This window comes from Magnolia sinica, chromosome 9, assembly GCF_029962835.1.
Source record: "Magnolia sinica isolate HGM2019 chromosome 9, MsV1, whole genome shotgun sequence".
In the NCBI taxonomy this organism is placed as follows: domain Eukaryota; kingdom Viridiplantae; phylum Streptophyta; class Magnoliopsida; order Magnoliales; family Magnoliaceae; genus Magnolia; species Magnolia sinica.
In genome coordinates this window covers 22,312,935-22,333,482 of record NC_080581.1, presented here as the reverse complement: position 1 = coordinate 22,333,482, position 20,548 = coordinate 22,312,935, and the positions used below count along the sequence as shown (strand labels likewise).

The 20,548-nt window shown below is 37.2% G+C and overlaps 1 protein-coding gene, 1 long non-coding RNA gene and 1 other non-coding gene across 6 annotated transcripts; all 3 read right to left on the bottom strand.

The window, feature by feature from the left end:
* Positions 1-5,048: 5,048 nt before the first annotated feature.
* LOC131254725 (uncharacterized) lies at positions 5,049-8,421 on the bottom strand. 4 transcript variants are annotated; one of them, XR_009175830.1, is made up of 5 exons: positions 8,225-8,421; positions 7,787-7,916; positions 7,448-7,645; positions 5,332-5,394; positions 5,049-5,126 (listed from the first exon to the last, which is right to left on the bottom strand). It is a non-coding gene; the product is annotated as an uncharacterized LOC131254725 (long non-coding RNA). The 4 variants fall into 4 exon arrangements; XR_009175832.1 differs by lacking the exon at positions 8,225-8,421 and adding an exon at positions 8,003-8,109; XR_009175833.1 differs by lacking the exon at positions 7,787-7,916 and having other exon boundaries at positions 8,225-8,417.
* A 72-nt stretch (positions 8,422-8,493) lies between these two features.
* LOC131254724 (transcriptional corepressor LEUNIG_HOMOLOG-like) lies at positions 8,494-11,873 on the bottom strand. Its single transcript, XM_058255434.1, has 3 exons — positions 11,071-11,873; positions 10,829-10,967; positions 8,494-10,266 (listed from the first exon to the last, which is right to left on the bottom strand). The coding sequence occupies exons 1-3, from the start codon at positions 11,137-11,139 to the stop codon at positions 9,941-9,943; spliced, it is 534 nt and encodes a 177-aa protein (XP_058111417.1). The 5' UTR covers positions 11,140-11,873; the 3' UTR covers positions 8,494-9,940.
* Positions 11,874-19,836: 7,963 nt separating this feature from the next.
* LOC131257162 (small nucleolar RNA R71) lies at positions 19,837-19,943 on the bottom strand. Its single transcript, XR_009177177.1, has one exon. It is a non-coding gene; the product is annotated as a small nucleolar RNA R71 (small nucleolar RNA).
* Between the last annotated feature and the right edge of the window lie 605 nt (positions 19,944-20,548).

Genomic DNA, 20,548 nt, shown 5'->3' with positions numbered 1-20,548 from the left:
TTTATCTACTCCGTCCATCTATTTTAAAAGATAATTTGACGGCTTGATCCCAAAAATGAAATATATCCAAATCTCAAGTGGACCTCACCATGGTAAATAGTGTGAATTGAAATTCTACCGTTGAAATTTTCATGGGGCCCATAGAATTTTTGGATTAAGATTATATTTGTTTTTTCCCTTCTTCCATGTCTATGTGATCTTATGAACAGATTGGATGATAAATAAACATCACTGTGTCTATCAGTCATGTTGTTATGATTAGATGGGAGCGGCCATCGCCAGGTTGGGTTAGAATTAATGTAGATGGCTCGTCCAAAGGCAATCCGGGTAATGCAGGAGGTGGGGGTGTTTGCAGAAGGGAGGTGGGCAATTTCCTTTTCACATTTTCGACAGGTTATGGGGTCGGCACAAACACGGTTGCAGAGTTGCGTGCTGTGTATGACGGCCTAACTATCGGGATTCAAAGGGGTTATAGCTAGATTATTTTAAAATCGGATTCTAGGCTGGTGGTTGATTTGCTCAAAGGAGATGCGGAGCCGGGTTGGAAATGGAAGATGTGGTTATATAGAATTCATCAGTTGCAGTGAAGGGGCCGCATCAGATTTGTGCATGTTGTGCGGGAAGGGAACTCGCCAGCGGATAGTATGGCCCAGCTAGTGAGTGCTTCCCAGTCTTATATTTGCTTCGATCGTCAGGCGGCTCTTCCTAAGTAGGCTAGAGGTTCTATCTTTCCGGATAAGGTTGGATTAGGCTCTGTTAAGATGTTCTGATCCACCTACTGTTTTTTTTTTTTTGTAATTAACACGTGCTTGTCATGGATGGACCCCTGTTTTATCTAAAAGGGTATGTCAGATGTAAAGGTGGTGAATTTTTTTAAATGAACAGAGGTTTGGGTTTTTTTTTTTTTTAAAAAGAAAAAATAAAATAAAATAAAATAAAAAAATAAACATCAGTGTATGCCCTAGCAAGGTTTCAACTGTGGAAGTCATTATTCCCACTGTTTCCTTTGGTGTGGTCCACTTGAGCTTTAGGCATACTTATATTTTGGACTCCACTAAAACCGATGGACGGTGTAGGTAACCAACATACATTCATAGTAGGCCCAACTGAGTTTACTCAGCACGATAAGAGCATGCATTCCTATTTCTAATAAATCATGCCTACCGAAAAGTTAATTAAAGAGGAAAATGAGTTGCTTCTTTCCATAGCCCAATCACAGTACTGTTTATGTAAAATCCACCCCAACCAGTAGATGAGTTCAGGTAGACCACACGATCTAAAATAGTGTGCAGGTATAATTAACCCTCCAAACTGTTTCCCTTAGTATGGCCCACTTGAATTATGTATGGGCTTGCATTTTTAGGCATTAGGCCTAACATTTGGTGTGGCATCCAATGGTTGGAATGGATTTCACGTGCTCCTTATGTTGGGCATGGTAACATTGAAGGGAGGACGTCTCTCCCCAACTGTTCCCATTGGTACGGCCCACTTGAATCGCATATCAGCCTGATTTTTTTTTTTTTTTTTGGCTCTAGCCTCCATAGAAGTACACATCCAATGATCTGAGTGGATTTCATGGTACACATCACAGTGGGCCCTATACATTCGTTTCTAAAAATGCAAGACGTCAGAGAAAGTGGGAGTGGATCATTGTTACCCGAATGACAAGAAGTTGGGTGCTTCCCTGACCGTGGGGCCTACCTTCATGTATACATTGTATATCCACGCCATTCATAAGTTTTTACAACATTCTTCCATTATAAAATTCATCACTTTCATAAACTCCCACCATTCGTATCCATAAAAAAATAAAAAATAATTATAAAGATAACCATCACACCCTCCTCCCTTTCATAAATTCTCATAATTGATATCCACTGGTAAAAAAAAACAATACAAAAAAGGCACTATTATCCTAACCTAAACCTACCTTTAGTTATCATGGCCTATACGTCAAAGAGCGTCTCAAAATCATTAAAAAGAAAATACTCAAAGGATCACCATAATGGAGGGAATAACATCGAAAGCTTGCCGAAGTGGGTCTCATAGAGGTGACGATGGTCCTAACGACCATTGGTATGCTCCAGTGAAATATATATATATATATATATATATATTTGAAGAAGAAAGAGAAAGAAATGCTAAATAGTTTTCCCGTGCAAGGGACCCACCTATTGAACTTATCATATATCTTGTGTGGGGCCCACTTGATCATCTTGTAGGAGATTCAAGTTGTCAACATAAAAGGGATTTTAATTTCACGTCATCTGCCCAAGTTTGAGGGTAGAACTCATCATAGATGGATTGCACTGGATGAAACATTTGCGAATTAACACACAACATTAATGTACTTTGAGCCACAGATAACTCTATTATTTTAAAAAAATTGACCCTATTGTAGGTTCATGGTTGTCTGATTAAACTGAACCGATCAGATCGACCGAGGGGTAGCCTCAATCATTGACTTAGTGGAGCCTACATCGCTATTCTCAAAAGGTCCTCTTGACTTCCATGAAAAGCTATTATCATACGAGGGACGGCTGCTAAAGGGACATTTTCGTCCTCCAAAAATACAAAAAGTACTCAAAGAGCTTAATAAATAATGGCTTCAGATACCATTGCAAAAGATCCATATACCCTGCCTCCTTTATCACTAAGTGGTCATTGCGAAGTGCTATGGTCGAGCTTCAATCTCAGGGAAGCCTAAGCCCTAAAATGATGTTGAAAAATGAATGAACAATGTGGATATAAAATATATGGATCAAGCTGGACCCCATGGTAAGGGCTTCACTGTCATTGGTGAGGCCAGGGCCACACTTAATCTACTCCCACCGCTTTAGAAGTAGAATGCCTGGTGCACCAGGGACATGGATTTACTACCAAAGCCTTTTGTGAGAAGTTTTGTGTTAGGAACCATGTGGGGTTTATCGTGATGTTTGTGAGAAATAGCATTGAAGATAATGATTTTCACCGTTAAAAAATTTGTAAGTCCCACTATAATGTTTATTTTCCATCCAATCTGTTAATAAGGTTAAAAATACATGGGTGAAGAGGAAAAACAAATTTCATATTACTCTAAAACTTCTGTGGCTCCCAAAAGGGTTTCAATGGTAGACATTCAATCCCCCATTGCTTTTTGTAGTGTGGTCCAGTTGATAGATAGATCTGTCTTATTTTTCATCTCAAGCCTTACGAAGAGATCGCCAAATGGATGGACGGTTTGGATAACACATACCTTATAAAATAATGTGACAAAAAGGATCAACAACATGGATTCATCACAAGCTTTAAGGTGGATCTACGAGTGAAAACCTCACCCCGTGGAAGTAGACACCTTTGCATGCAATGTTTTTTACACTAACTACCTATTTTATTGTTATTTTTGTAAATACATAAGTGGGATTCACGTAAGTGATCTACTCCGTCCACGAAGTTGGCCAACTCATGGTCGGCCTATTGAGCTTTGCATATCCATCAAAACCTAAGAAACGAGAATTGGAGAGGGCAAAACAAATATAGAATTACAGCCATCGAATGAGCTTATGCAACTATGGGACCCATATACATGAATCATATGCACATCAAGGTGGACCATATGTTGGCCACGCTGGATTGAGTGGACAGGTGGGTCTCATCTTTTATTAAAAAGGAAAGATGACACGGATATCAACATATACGTCAAGATGGAGTCCATTTGATGGGCCCGACATCAAGGTAATGGGTAAATGACCCGTCCACTCACCTCAACGGTTGATTTGGAGATGGGGTATATACGAACGATTAAGATAACCACTCCTTCTCCCTAACCTCCTCTGATCTCTCGTTCAACTTTATCTTTTCTTTCTCTATATTCTTCAACTTTATCTTTTCTTTCTCTATATTCTTTAATGCAAGAGTGATGGTGAGATGGATGAGAGTGGGTTATATGGGCAAGGACGGTATGACCATCATTGAAAGAGGGGCAAGAAGACATGGGAGAGAAATGGCTAGGTATGGGATAAGGCGTAATTGCATTGAATTTTAGGTTTGAAAATGGCATTTTACTATTCTAGATATTTTATACTAAGTGAATCCTACATTGCACATGTACGATGCATGTCATGCGTTGATTCTAATGAGGCACACATCTTTCGATTTAGTCGTCGAAATAGAGCATGCTATGTAGCATTCGAATCACCACGTTCGCATGGTCACCAAGGTATAGATCTCGGGTCATTATGGCACTAAAACAGGGCCTTAATTAGGGTACAGGTCTCACAAGAAATTCACCCGGTCAACTATTTTGTGAGCTCATTTTAGGACATGAGAACAAAAATTAGCCAGATCCAAGACTCAAGAGAGCCACATGAGAGGGAAACTAGGGAAAGAAATGCCTACAATTAAAACCTTCCTAAGCTCCGCCTTGGTGTTTATGTGACATACAAACCGTTTATAAGGTCATTCCCACTGGGATGAACTGAAAGCACAAAGTACTTGGCCCAATACAAAATTTTTGTGGTCATGAGAATGTTTCAATGTGGTTGTTCAATCCCCACTGTTTCCCCTCAAGTGACCCACTTAAATCTTGGATCTAGATCATTTTTTATCGTATGTTCTAAAATGAGCTCGCAAACTGGATGGATACGATGGATTTAATACAAACATCATGGTAGGCCCCACCTAACTTTCGAACACATGAAATTCCTATTAAAGGCTTTCTAGAAAATTCACGTCTGTGTGCCACACGCCACCAACCGCAATGTTGTGTTGCTGTCACAGTTCTCTGGGGCCCACCATGATTTATGTGTTATATCCACACCATCCATCCATTTGGGAAGATCGTTTTAGGGCATTAGCCCAAACATAAGGCAAATCCAAAGCTCAAGTAAACCACAACACAAAGCAATGGGGATTGAATGTCTACCATTAAGGACTTCTTAGGGGTCACAAAAGTTTTAAATCAAGCTGATAATTGTTTTGTCCATTCATCCATGTCTTTTTGACATTATGAACAGGTTGGATGGTAAATAAACATCATGGTGGCCCTAGGAAGGTTTCAATGGTGAGCATCATTATCCATGGATAGAAAATGGATGCGAGTATCAGTAGTCCACCTGCACATCTGACAACTATACCGATAACTTCTCCTTTGAAGAATTGAAATGCAGAAAATTTGTAAATTGCAGGGAAATTCCTTCCTTTTGAAAATTTTGAAACCTATTATCACTCCAATATTATTTACTTTTTCAATCCAATTCAATATATCAATTCAAATGCAGAAATTTCCCAAGAAAGGAAAAAACATAAGAGTTGAAAACTCGAAAAGAAATTCCACTGTTGTTCGTGTCTTACCTTTCATCTCCCCAAATCACATTCACTTGCAAGATCGGAACAACAAGGGCAGCGCCTAGAATCCTGGCAATGACAGCGGCATCACAAAAGTATTAATTTAAGGGCCCACAATAGCTTTATCTATCTCCCACCACATAAAACAACTTTTAACCTAATAACTTCGTTCATGTCAGCTGCAATGGAAAGTGAACATTGGGTTAATATTTCAGAGATAGTGGTCCAACAAACCGATCAAACCTTGAAGTTATGCCACAGAAGAAACATCATATCCTCTCTCACTGTTTTCCATATATAATATTTCTGCTGGTTCAAGATCTGCACAACAATATTAAGAACAGAAAAATTCTTATAAGACCCTCAGCATCAATCCAATATAATATTCCTGACACAACCTTCAAACCATAATCACCTTTTTTTTTTGGAAATAAATAGATGGCTGATGGTCTTCTTTTTTCTTTTTTTTTTTCTAGGAAAGGTGGATAATTCGACCTGAATTTTATTGATGTGAAACTGGAATGAACAGCCATAATCACCTACAACATCAAAGGATCAAGTATTTTGAAACAATTCCAAGATTAACTTTTCATTTCTTCGACGCAACAAAAAGGAATGGTTACCATATGGGTACCTTGCAACATATATGTATCTTGGAGCTAAGCAAGCTACGAACATAGATGTTGAATAGTCTGAAAAAGAGAAGGAAGATGTGAAAACCATCATCTTGAATAAAATTCTGTTAGCAATATAAAGATGGAAATGGGCATGGAGCTTCAAAACATTCTGTTGATTCTCCCTTGCTAATGGAAAATTAGTAACCTGCATTGCGAGAAAAACATGAAAGAACAACACCAAGAAATCCCTTTGAGAAAGAAGAAGAAAACACCCGCACGCATGCAACTAGCTTGGGCAAGTAGTTAGTATATGACAGACCATTCCTTCCATCTACAAATTAAGTTGGCCACCCCATTGTTGCTTCAGCTTAGTTAAAAGGCTTCGTTCATGGTCAACATTCGTGCTCCTGTCAAACAACAGCCTACAAGCAAGCTTTTTCCTGCAATGAAACCATCATGATTATCTAGTTTGATAGGAATTATTTATAGACAAGCAAATTTGACAACTTATAATCCCATCGTTATGGTTTGTTTGGATGCTTAAATAAAATGAATTGCAATATCTCAAATCATTTTCAATGAAATGAACTAGTGGAATGAGCCCCAATCCACTCAAAACTAGAGTTTAGCCACCAAATTGCCTTCGGAGCTGGGTTGCCTGCATCATCCTCATTGTAGAAGACTTCAAAAGATTCTTTGAGTGCCTTCAAAATGACCCATAATATGTAAGTAAACAGAAAAAGAAAAAGTATAGAGAGAGAGAGAGAGAGAGAGAACTCTGAAAGCCCAAAATTTGACTTTGTGGAAGAGAGCATGGTTCATAAAATTGTTTTTTATGTAGCCCATGTACCTGTCGTGAAGTGTAATAAGGTCTCTTATGAAAACCTGATCTTGTGATTCGATGGTTTCTTTATTCTCCTCCTGTGAAAAATACTTTGTGGTTAGTTGTGTGCTCTAGAAACCCATCAAAGGTTGTGATTCAATGCCTATTACATTGAACTGAAACAATTAGTTTACATGACCCAATTGCAATTATCTTAGTATTCATATCAAGAGTACTACTCAGGAATTCAATTACTCATTGGGACACTATTCATGTTTTAACTTATTAGAATTTGTATAATTGCTCATTTGTGTAACATAAAAAGGGAAAAAAGCATATGGTTTCGTACCTCAGGTTTGTGCTTAAAAATGGAAAGCATTACAACCATGACCCTTAAATTCTCTGGTTGAGTGCCTTCCACAAGACCATGACACTTGATCCCCTGGCAGATCCAAATTGGTAGCCAAACACAAGCCACACATCGCATTGACTGGAGATGTAGGTATTTTGTCTCACCCCATTCCCTAACATGGATTTAATTGTACCATGGCTGTTAATTGCACTTGGCCTTTGATTACCAATGTTTGTGATGCTACTCACCCAGTGACAACTGGTGCCTTAGCTTTAAGACATTTTCTGCATGTTCCTTCTATTCAAACTATTTGTGGGTTGGAAAGTTTACATTAGAGAACCATTCCTTTAAATTCATAGCATGGCAATTCCAAGTGACTTCCAGACAGAGCAGCTGCTAGCTCAAGGAATAAGGGGACTTCTGCATCTGGAATAAGGACAAATCCACTCTCTTGGCTACGACACCATCTGTTGCATGTCACATTCTTGGAAAGATGCGGGTCTTATGTTTGATCTGGTAGCAATGATCCTGAAGCATGAGCAAAAAAACATGAACAGCTGTAGGCAGCGATTTTAAAGGACGGAATCACAGAATTGATGTCCTCTGAAGAACAATGATTTCAGTGAAATAATAAGTTACAGATGAACTGTAGAGGAATGAATATATTACGAAGCTCAGCAATCTGTTCCGGACAGCGTAATCACTGATTGGTCAGCAATTAGATGAAAGGAAATCGCTGACATTTAGAGAGCAATTGAATGAATGGGATTGCGGATAGTAAATTGGGAAGATTGAATACCTGTCCAAATGCAAATATGGAACTATTAAACCCAGCTAAACAGATAGTAAAGAACTGAATTTTTAAGGAAATTCAAACTCTCTCACAATCTTTAAAATCACAAATGAAACATGTGATAATAGTCTCAAATTGAACCCACAACCTCGAGGTAGCAGCAAGGCTCCATTCATTTGAGCTGTAAAATATATGATTCTTACGAAATTTACAAAAAGAAGAATATTCAAAAAGCAATACTCCATAACAATGAGAAAGTGACATTAAAAACAAGGGAAAGGCAAGCAGAACTCCTATAATGATACTTTCTTTACCTTGAAAATCTGAGAAGGATGATATACAAGTCTATGAGATTCTTCTCCTCCCAATATATACTAGCTGGAACAAAGAAAACAAGCATTGCACATGAATGAATTTGTCTCATGACTTGAACTCATTTAACCTAGAGAGCATCCAAGAACCAAGGCCCACAAGTCATGTTGCTTTGACATACATCAGGATTCATAATTACACATCAAGTTCAATATTGTGCTGAAAGTGAAATCGATCAATTTCTAGACAAAACTTACATTAAAAAAAAAAAAAAAAAAAAAAAGAAAGAAAGATTACTCGATCTTTCTTTAATAAATGGGAGATTTAATATTGTTGCAGCATTTTCTTAACGATCTGTTTGCAGCTACCACATCTGTAGCTGGCTTAGATCAAAAGCCTTACTCACCAAACCATGGACTGTTCTTGCATCTTTTTCCTAACCAACTGTTTTCTTAACTGATGGTTTGCAAACAGACGGTTAAGAAAAAGCTGAAACAACAATCAAATTTTGATAGAAAAAAGACAAAGATTGCACCTATTTACAATAGTCACTTGTCCATCAGTTGGGTCAGCTTAGCATCAAATTCCTTCTCTAGTTCCACTTCTTCTTCCAAATACCTCCACTTCAGCTCAGTCTTCTTATCTTCTTGCAATCATATCAGCTTCTCTCTCTCTCTGCTTCAAACTCTTTAATCTGATTTGACTGGCTATCAATGAATAAAGCAATCTCTTCAAGCCTACTTTAAGGACTGTTTGGATTTGTGGAATTTTTTTATTTTTTATTTTTTATTTTTTGAAGAAAATGGAGTTTTTTGGGAAACTCCATATCTAGAAAACAGTAAGAAATGAAAATCTGTTTCCCATGATTGTCTTTCAGCAAGATTTTCTTGAAAAAAATTTCTTCATTTACAAATCTATATTCATGGAAAATTTGTTGCCAGTCTAGCCAAGGAAACTAAAAGGGGGCATTTTTCAGGAAATGAGAGAAATGGAAATGACATTTTCAAGAAATTTACAAAAAAAAACCAAAAAAAAAAAAAAAATGTCATTTTCATGGGTATGACATTTCATCAATTTATATTTCAAGAAACCCACTTGCTAAATGGTCTTGGACAGACATTGGATCCTAAACAAAAAGTCACTATGGTTAGAACTTCCTCCTGGCATTTCCATTCCAAAATAGGCTATAAGGTTACATTAAGACAACGTCTTAAGAGGTTTTGGATTTCCAATGCAAATGGCTGGTTTAGAGAGGCCTTCCTAAAAGTATCTGCTATGGAGTTGGCCTATGTCAGGCTAAGCTGAAATGAACCCAAAAGACTAGTAACTTAACCTTAATCATATTTACAATGAAAGAACACTTCCACAACACTGATTGCTAGCCTAGATACTAAATGGGTTATAGCATTAACTAAGGCCCAACAAGGCAGCTGGACCCCTTGCTTCTGATGGAAAGCATGGTTTTTGGAGTGGAGTAGACCACTTATAGCCCATCCACACAGCAGCTCACCAGATCAATGGTCCTGGAAAGGTAGACCATTTAGAAGACCTTATAACATGTTCATAGATCAGACGTGGATACATATATCAGCATCATACATGCAGAAAAGGTGTACAAGTAGTATCAAATGGTGATCCTCATAAACCTGTAAATTGTATCAGTTCATAGTAGCATAAATTGGGAAAATGTACTAAAATAAAGGCATGCATTAAATCAGTTAAAGAGCTTTTTTTTTTTTTTTTAAAGATATAAAGAGCATAATAGTGACACAAGATAACAGGAAAAATGATAAGGTTTTTCCTAGTAGCCATATCACGGTGCGCCTGAGTGCTCCAAGTGCATCTCTAACAAGCCAGTAAGTCAAACAATGGAGTTTTTCTTGTCCACAATTCCAACAACAGAATGTTGATATTAAATAGCTACCCTGCATTACCTTCTTCTCATGCCCAGCACTAGCCAGCAATTTTCCATCTGAAGAGAAATGGAAGCAGACAACTTTGTTATTGCTTGTACGAATACATCCAAGTTCGCTGAAGGAAAAACCTGAAATAAAGAATAAGAACATGGATTTAGTTTTCCTTTTGGCAAAAATTTATTTATTAAAGCCAAAAAGGCAGCGATGATGAGGGGTCATCCCACAACAAAATGGGGAGAATTGAAACCCTAAGAAACATTGTATGAATCCATGTTACAGTTAGGTCTGCAACTTGGGTTCGGGTCAACCGAACCAAACTGACCCAACCCGAGTTCTGGTCGACTTGGGTTGGGTTGTCAAAGGTAGATTGGATTCAGGTTGGAAAACACCAACACGATCTAAATTCAGGTTGGGTTCAAGTCAAGCAAATTCAGATGGGGTTAGATCGGGTTGGGAATTATCACATGTATTTGGTAGGCTTAACATTGGGTTGGGTCGGATTCGGTTTGGGTTGGGCACATAGGGTTGGAATTAGGGCTGGGTCAGGTTGCAGGTTGGGTCCTCTTGAGGTCAGGTTCGCTCAGATTGACCCTAAACACGACCCCACCTGGCCAAGCTGCACCCCAATTTACAATGGCTTCAGATAATTGTAGTGTCTGTCCAAAAATGACATAAAAGAAAATCAATTACCCTTTGAAGACTCTGTATTGTGCTCTGTTGGACTTCTTTTTAATGTACCAAATATGTCCCTTGCATCTCCATCATCATGTGACAGGAACGATTCCACATTATCATCCAAGGAACCAACATCTCCAAAATGTTCCATGTCCTGCCATGAGAAATGACAAGAGGTAAGAGATGATCAGATAGAAATTAATGCGTGTGGCATGTTTCCAAGTTATGTAAATAAGAGAAAATTTGAAACTGGATACTAGCTTATTCGAAGATGGAGCAAGTCTGGCGGTTCCATCTGGAATATACATCATTGAACTTTTAGACATGCTGTTATGGAAGACACTCCTAGTTTTAGACAATAAAAACAAGAAATGATGAAACAAATATTTTCAAATTTCAAGAAATTCAAAACATTCCAAGAAAAAAAAAATGCAATTCAAGAAATGATGAAACATCCTGTAAATTAAAAACAATAAGGGCCAGGAACAAAAACCCACTAGCTGAAATCATCTGAAACCTTGCATGTCTAGGAATTAAGCTCAAAAACCCACTCATAGTTTCATCACCCCCAACAAAAAGCATTCCTGTTCTCAGCAAATAGGCCACAGCTGAAATCAAAGCCAGATGTTATGGACATGATCTTGCCTCCAAATGCATGAGAGGTTGTCATGTTGTGCCTCCAACAATCAATCAGAGAGATGTCCATGTAATTCCCTTTGGTTGGGAATCTTAGATCACATAGATGGTGGTCCTCAACACTAATTTCTCTGCACGAAGACACTTCCACCATATGTTAAAGGACACCCATATAACAATCTGTCTTGTCTATTGTATCAGCTTATATATATATATATATATATATATAGATGAGAGAGAAAGAGAGTATGTGATGTCATGTAAGTAATGTGCTCATTGTGTTCATTTGATTTGTTGTTTATGTGCAACAGAGCATCATTTACTTTGTTCTTACAATCGTTCTTGAACTCTTACCTCCTCAAAAATTAAACTTAATCACAATTAAGGGATGGTGGAGGAGGTTTAGAACAGTTCATCATGGAACTTCTGAGAGTTACTTGGAACCACTTCTTAATTCATTCTCCAAAAATGTTGCTCTTGAAGTTGATGAGGATACAGATGTACAGGCAGAAAGACAAAGGGTGCTTTCATGTTCTGTTGATAATGCCATAATCTATTTACGGAATCTCCGGAAAGTACCCTCTTTATGTTCAATATTTTGATTTAACTTATGAGAGAAATTTAAGCTTTTCATGAAGACTCTTCAAGTTTTATAGCCAGCAATTTTCTTAGATTTCAGATTTACCATGGAGGAGTGAATCACCCTTCAAAAGTATCGGTTCAGTCCTTAACTTTCTCTGTTCAGCATCCCCGGAGTAAAAGGAATGCATAAAAAAAGCTTCTGTTGCCTTTGTTTTTTCAGCAGTTATGCTTGCACTCCGAGAACCGAATCTGTCATTTATTAGGGAGGACCAATATCCAAAAACTTCATCTCAGCCAAAGCTACTAATGAAAACAGGATCAAGAAAAATGCAGACTGAATCAACGGATCACGCATGAAAGATATGAAACATTAAATATACCATCATCAGCATTGTAGTAACAAATGAACTCAAAGAAAATTCAGGACTTATCTGATTTCAAATGCATCTGATGCTGAGTAACTAAAGAGATGAGAAAGAAAAGAATCTTGAAGAAATCATGGCTATAAATGAGAATGTATGTATCAAGCATGAAAGATACGAAACATCAAATATACAATCATCAGCATTGTAGTAGGACTGATCCAATTTCAAATGGCACTGATACTGAGTAACTAAAGAGATGATATGGAAAAGAATCTTGAAGGAAATCATGGCCGGAAATGAGAACGTCTCTACACAAATGCGATATCGAGTGAAGAAAATCAAAGAAAAGCAATTAGATCTAAAGACTGCGAAATGGCTAAGATCCCAATTTATACATAAATAAAGATGTACACATGAAATCTGATATACATATATAGCACATTGTGAACTTTCTATTAGAAAAGTTATAGCAATAGAGCTTTTCTTTTACGCCATGTACTATAAAAAACCCAGCTCAGGGGAATACAGCAGGGTTCTCCACAATACAGCATGTTTGGGCCGTTTGGCATTTTATCAAGCATGAAAGGTGCCAAAGAATAACATAACCAAATTATTATTATTATTTTTTTAAATGACTGATGTAAACTATACATATTTAATCATTTGCAACTCGTTTTATAACCTATAGTAATACACAACATCTGAAGAAAAAAAATCGATTAAATTGATGAACGAAAAATATGTATAGAGACAGAGGACCTGTGGATCTTCAGGGAGAAATTTGTGCTTTATGGAGAGATCCATTGCACGCTTGAGGTGCTGGTTTGTGAGGTCGATGATCTCACGAGGCAGGTGGGCTAGGGCTTCCGTTCTTGCTTCCTTGTGCAGGAAAGAAAAGAAGAGCAAGGGTTTTCTTACTTGGCGCGGGAGCTCTTTTTCGGGCGCGGGATCTATTTTTTTGGGTGCCGAATTCGTAACAACCAAGGAGTTGGCTAGAGACGAACGGTCCTGTTGGAAGCTCCGTGGAGCCTACCGTGATGTACGTGGTTTATCCACACCATCCATTCATTTTAAAATATACTTTTAGGGAATGATCCAGAAAATAATTCAACTCGAACGCCCAAGTTGACCACACCATATATAACGGTGGGAACTTAATCTCCACTGTTTCCTACCACGTGGTCCACTTAAGACTTCTATCGCCTAACTTTTTGTGCTCGTGCCCTAAAATGAGCTTTCAGAATGGATAGATGGCTTAGATAAAACACGTGCATTGTGATGGGCCCCACAAGTCCCCTCACGCTGGTGAGATTGTAGCTTTTAGTTACAGATTGAGGCAGCTTTTAGCTACTATTTATATCCGTAGTAAAATACCCTCATAGTCGATAGCTTTTATTCGTATTTTGGGTAGTGTAAAATTCTAATTACCTAACTTAAATAATCATTCAATTTTAAACAAGTTAGAAAAAATAAATTTAATGGCTTCCAAGCCAGTTAGATGTTCTAATCACAAAGGCTATAAAGGATATCTAGAATATAACGATTAACCTAGTATTATGTGCTTATGTGTGGAATGTTCTTCCTATCAATGAATCACATTCATTTAATCATGTATAATAAATTAAACATTCAAACATATATAAGAATGATCAACTAAATGCACAAATAACAATTCCAAATACAAGCATTTATAGTGATTCAGCTACGTGCCTATTCCACTCTCGACACTCACACTTAATCACAGAGTGCACCGGATTTCACTATTAATATTTTTAAACAGGTTCACCAATAACTTTTATAGTCCGATACTAAGGACACAATTTATGTTATCCGCAAGAGCAAATGTCCTGCACATAAAACTCACGTTTAAGCCCACCGGCCAAGGTCTCATACTAGACACCTACCATTTAGGCCCACTAGCCAAGGTCCCATATAAGGCACTTACGTTAGGCCCACCGGCCAAGGTCCCACATAAGGCACCTACTTTTAGGTCCACTGGCCAAGTATTGAGACTCGAATATTACTTGGTTTTATGAACATGATAATGATTAATGTTCTAGTTTAATCATGTTTGTGTTGCAAGGTGAATTTAAGAGCTTGGATTGAAAAGGATACTAAAAGCATGGATTTAACTCTCAAGAATCACCAAAGCCAAAGATGGATCTTATACGACAAAGAATGAAGAATTCATATGTAAAAGATCCAAGAAGACTAAGTGAGGAATGAAGAGCATTGAAGACTTGAAAAGAAGAAACGGAGCGTTAAAAATCTGCTTTCCTTGACTAGTTCCTCGACTCAAACTCCAGCGATAAAATCCTTTAAATTTCAGGTGTCCTCAACCCATTGAAGGAATCCCTCGACCCGTCCAACCTCGACCAATCCAAGGATTCCTTGACTAGTCTAAGGTTATGTAGACAACACATGGATTTCGGAAATTTGAAGCGGTTTCCGGAAATTTCCAACTTGGTGCAAAAGTTTAAGTTGCAAAACTATAAATAGGGGTCCCTAGGGCATCCCTGAGCATCATCTAGGGTTTGGGGAGTGGAGAAAAAGCATAAAGAAGCCGTCGTTAAGAGTTTTTCTTCCTTTTTCTTAGTTATTTTCATGCTTTTCTTAAGAGATTTTAGTTCAATCATGTTTATGGTTAGCTAAACCTCTTATCTAGGGTTAAGAGGTGAAGCTTGTAGCATGATGAGATATTTCTTTTACTTTAATTTATGTTTATGTTGAACCTTCTTTGATTCTAGTTTGATTTTAAAAAGAATACTTTCAGTTCTTAATAGTTTATTGTGACTCAAATTACAATAGATCTACAACAGCTTTAAGTATCTTCTTTTCCTAATTTTGAGATTGTGGGATTGGTAAATCCTATTGTTAGCCATCGTCTCATGGGCATGGTTTGGTGATGGAATCTCTTCCAATTATCATAATTCTCCTCCGTTAAGAATTAGGTCAAGGAAAGTTCAGATTGATCTTATTTGTATATCTTCCAATTGGATAGGATATGACTCCAATTCCAATCATATGACTTGAATCAAGTAAGAGGGCTCCCTGATCTCTACAAGTGGATCCTTGAAAATACTTGTTTCCCACCATTGAATCTCTTAATTACTCACTCTGCTTCCAGATTTAAGTTTTCATTTTTTTCTAATTCTACTTCTAGTTGCTTTTAGAATACTCACGAGATTAGTCCCCGTGGAATCGACCTCGGTCTCACTGAGATTATTACTACATCGTGACCTTACACTTGGGGTTGTGAACACCAAGGTCCTACATTAGGAACCTAATCGAGTTTGTTGATAGTAAACTTTTAACCTTAATCCTATACAAGGAAAGAGACTAAACTTTTGAACTCTTAAAATGACACTTGTTGGATAGAGTTCTCTCTTGTAGCTTGTCTCGGGTTGCTAAATCTTCACGCTCTCGAGCTTGAATCAACTCATCGGTGCTCCCTCGATCGCGTCGCTTGGATTTACTTGTTGCTCGGCTTCATGATCAATAACCTTACATAAGATGTACCTATAAAGGTGACCAAGGTTATGAGAGTTGGTTGAATCTCTTATCTACGATAATGAGTGAATTTCTTAAGGGATTCAACCTATGGCCGATCTAGAGTATCAAAGAACCAAGGATATTCTATTAGTTTGGTCTTTGTACTCTAAAGAAGGCACGAGTTCATGTTCTTCATTAATTAGAGCTTTGAATGCTCATAGGAGTAAAAGATCACAATGAAGAGAATATAAAACTCATATGGATAGAGTCTAAATGAGCTAGGATAAGCTTGTGATACACTAGAGACTTTATAATGCCTATTTCCACTAATTTTACAGGTTTCCACAAGCCGCTTTTATAGATAAAAGCTTCCAGCTAATAGAAAATGACTATAAAATGGCTAGTTTATGGTGCTACCGAAGTGATCTTCAGTATCACTGAACTTGCTTTGGTGGTACTAAATTGTTTATTAACAATACCGAATAAAATTCCTCAAGTTGTTGATCAAAATAAGTCAATTTCAGTGGTACTGAACTTTGTTCGTTGGTAGCAGTCGGTGTCACTGAAATATCTAGTCGGTGACACCGAATTAATGTTGTAAGCTTATTGAACTATTTTAAGCCCCTTCAGTAACACCGAAGGTATCTTTGATGATACCAAATGTGCTATTCTGTGACACCTTCTTTCTACCGAAAGTGGACAGATTTTTCTTTTTGTCCTTTTAATCATTCAACAACTTAGGATATACAAAAGCCAAGACTGTAGGATATAAAATATGGACTTGTGATTGGCTTAGAATAGATGACCTACGTAAGTATTCCTATTTGGGTTGGGATTATCTATTTTGCAAGGTGAAGATCCCATAAGCAGTTCTTTGTCTTCAACGTGGCTTTGATGCTCCTGATCCAGTTGCGTCGCCGATCTTCACTTGTCAAAAACTCATCCGACTACAAGACACAACTAGTCACGTAATTGACAAACATGAGTGCAAATAAGTGCACTAACAGTCTCCCTCTTTATCAATCACGTGACAAAAACAACCTAACCTATGAACGCGTCATAGTCCGTATCAATGACATACTAAAACAATAAGAATTACATATGAACATATAGATTTATAACTCAAGACTTGACATGTAATACAAAATCATGTTGCTCTCCCTCAGCGTTTGTTAAGAATAACTTATAACATGAGAAACAAACAATTTCTGCAAAAAACAAACATTGTTTTGGAGGGTAGGTTTTTTCTTCCCCTTTTTGTCAGTTATTGGCAAAAAGTTTACAAAGAGATATTTCAATAACATAAAGATAATAATTCAGAGGGTAAGAGAATAAAAACGGATACATCATATAATAATATAAGCATAAGGATTATCATCTAGGCAAAGAAATATATCATCATAAGCAGGCAAATCAGATGCTACATAGAAAAGATGACCACAAAGAGAGTATCTAATGTTGAGGGTTAAATATTGCATATTGGACCCCATTTATTACTTAGTTTTATGAACATGATAATTCTTAATGATCTATTTTAATCATGTTTGTGTTGCAAGGTGAATTTAAGGGCTTGGATTGAAAAGAATGATAAAAGCATGGATTTAACGCTCAAGAATCACCAAAGCCAAGAATGGATCTTATGAGACCAAGAATGAAGAATGCACAGACCAAAGATACAAGAAAATCAAGTGAGGAATGAATAACATTGAAGACTTGAAGTGAAGAAAAATAACCTTAAAAATCTGCATTCTTCGACTAGTCTAAGCCCCTGCTCGACCAGTCGAAGGTTACTTGACTCGAACTCTAGTAACAAAATCCTCAAAAATCCTGTCATCCTTGACCAGTCGAAGGTAACTGTCAACTAGTCGAAGATTGTCCTTAACCAGTCGAGGGTTACATAGATGTTGCGCGGACTACGTAAATTTGAGGTAGTTTATAGATTTTTCAAACTTCATATGAAAGTTTAAGTTGAAAAACTATAAATGGGGGGTCCCTAGGATGTTCTTAGGCATCTTTCAGGGTTTGGAGAGTGAAGCAAAAGCATGGAGAAGCCGTCACCAACAGTTTTTCTTCCTTTTCCTTAGTTGTTTTTATGCTTTTCTTAGGAGATTTTAGTTCAATCACATTTATGGTTAGCTAAACCTCTTAGCTGGGGCTAAGTGGTAAAGCTTGTAGCATGATGTGATGTTTCTAATGCTTTGATTCATGTTTATGTTAAACTCTCTTTGATTCTAGTTTGATTATAAGGAATACTTTTAGTTTTTAATGGTTTGTTGTGACTCAAATTACAATAGATTTGCGATAGTTTTGAGTATGTTCTTTTCATGTATAGAGATTGTGAAATTAAGAAATCCTATTGTTCACCATCATCCCTTGGGCATGGTTGGATGATTGAATCCTCCTTAATTTTCACAATTCTCTCAGATTGGTTGCGGTATTGGTAAATCCTGTTGTTTGCCTTGTCTCCTAGGCATGGTTTTGTGATGAAATCACTTCCAGTTCTCACACCTCTCATCCATTGAGAATTAGGTTAGAGGAAGTTCAGATTTGATTTTACTGAGATATCTTCCAATTGGATAAGATGGGACTCTGATTCCAGTTGTGTCTTTGAATCAAGCATAGATCTCCCTAATCTATACAAGTGGATCCTTGGAAACCCTAGTTTCCCACTTTTGAATTTATTAAGTTTTTCATTAAATCTCTCACAATTACTCTCTATACTTCCATATTTAGGTTTTCATCTTCTTCTAGTTCTAGTTCTAGTCACTTTTAGAATACACACGAGATTAGTCCATGTGGATTCGACCTCGGTCTCACCGAGATTATTGTTACATTGCGACCCTATACTTGGGGTTATGAACAAGTTTTTGGCACCGTTGCCGGGGATTAACGGTTGTTTTTTTCTGAGATTAACTAATTTTGAAATTAGTTTATTATTAGGGTTTTTCTATTTTCTATTTTTAGGATTTGGGTTTTCTGAATTATTTTAGAAACTAACTTAGCTTTCTATTTTTAGGATTAGAAACTTTCCTAATTTGTTTTAGAAACTTTCCTTTTCTGTTTTTTCTTAGATCTACTTTCTAATTTTAGGTTAGAAACTTTCTATTTTTTTTTATTTTTAAAAACTTTCCTTTTTAGAAATTAGTTTACTTTCCTAATTTGTTTTTAGAAACATTCTAATTTTAGAACTTCTGTTTTTAGAAACTAACTTATTTTGTTTTGTTTTATAGGATCTTAATTTAAGAACTTCTAATTTAGTAACTTCTTTCTAATTCTCTCTCTCTCTCTCTCTCTCTCTCTATTTTTAGATTTCTATTTCTTTTTTTTTCTTTTAGGTCTAGGTTAGAATCTAAAATTGAGAGCTGAGAGTGTTTCATGCCCAAGTGGGTCTATGACAACACTCAACGTCTTTTGAGTGAATCAGGATTGGCTGAGGGGTTATCTATCCATCATAAGATTAGCCACCACTTGAGATCCTTAGAGTTAATTGAGGTCATGGTTGCCAATCAACCGGTCAATCAACTGGGAAGACAATCTTAACCTCGAGTTGAGGAAGTCCAAGATGAGAATGAGGTGCATCAAGCACCCCTGCCTCGTACTTTGCGAGACTATTTACAACCGGCGTGGGTGAGCATCCCCTCATGCATGGTTTTTTCAGAAAATATAGGACATATGGATATTAAGTCAAGGGTTATCCAACTCCTTCCAAAGTTCCATGGACTTGAATCTGAAAATCCATATCTGCACTTGCAAGAGTTTGACAAGATTATAGCCACTTTATATTTTCCTAACATGTTTGAGGACACGGTCAAACTGAAACTCTTTTCCTTTTCTTTAAAAGAGAAAGCTAAGACGTGGTTGCATTCACTACGTCCTAGATCTATTGGCACATGGAATGATATGATAAGGGAGTTCATAAAGAGATTTTTTCCACATCATAAAATGAACACCCTTAGAAATTCAATCATAAACTTCGCTCAAAAAGAGGATGAAACATTCTTCCAATGTTGGGAGAGGTTCAAAGATATTGTCAGTTCATGCCTACAACACAGTTTTGAGACGTGGCGCATTACACACTTTTTTTATGATGGACTGACATCTTCCATATGCTATTTGGTTGAGACAATATGCAATGGGGAATTCATGAATAAAAATGTCAATGGTATGTGGGACTACTTGGATAGACTTGCTGACAACACACAATTATGGGACACCTCCCCAAAATCAAGCACTACTTCTAGGCCCACTCGATTAAAGGAAAGGGGTAGATTATATCTTCTGATAGAGGATGATGATATGAATGCTAAAGTGTCTAATCTCATAAGGAAATTCGAGGTCATGGAACTAAAGAAGGATAAGGCTAAGAAAACTGTTTGCGATATTTGTGCTTGCAATATTCACACAACTGAAAATTGTCCAACAATACCTGTCTTTCAAGAGGTATTGAATGAGCAATCCAATACCGTGAATAATTACCAAAGACTTTTCAATGGACATACCTCCAACAAGTACAATCCTAAATGGAGAAATCATCCAAACTTCAGTTAGAGGAATGGACAAACTGCTACCCCTCAAGGTTTCTTTAATCAAATTTCAAATCAAGGGAAACCTCAAGAGGCTCCGATTCTAAAACATATTCAAGATCAAGAGCTAATAAATC

Excerpts from the sequence above, each read along its gene's own strand:
- LOC131254724 (XM_058255434.1), bottom strand. The coding sequence starts at position 11,139 with ATGTCTAAAAGTTCAATGATGTATATTCCAGATGGAACCGCCAGACTT. Across the intron at positions 10,968-11,070 it reads CTCCATCTTCGAATAAGCTA|GACATGGAACATTTTGGAGA; the intron begins GTATCCAGTTTC and ends TTCTCATGGCAG. Across the intron at positions 10,267-10,828 it reads CAATACAGAGTCTTCAAAGG|GTTTTTCCTTCAGCGAACTT; the intron begins GTAATTGATTTT and ends TCTTTATTTCAG.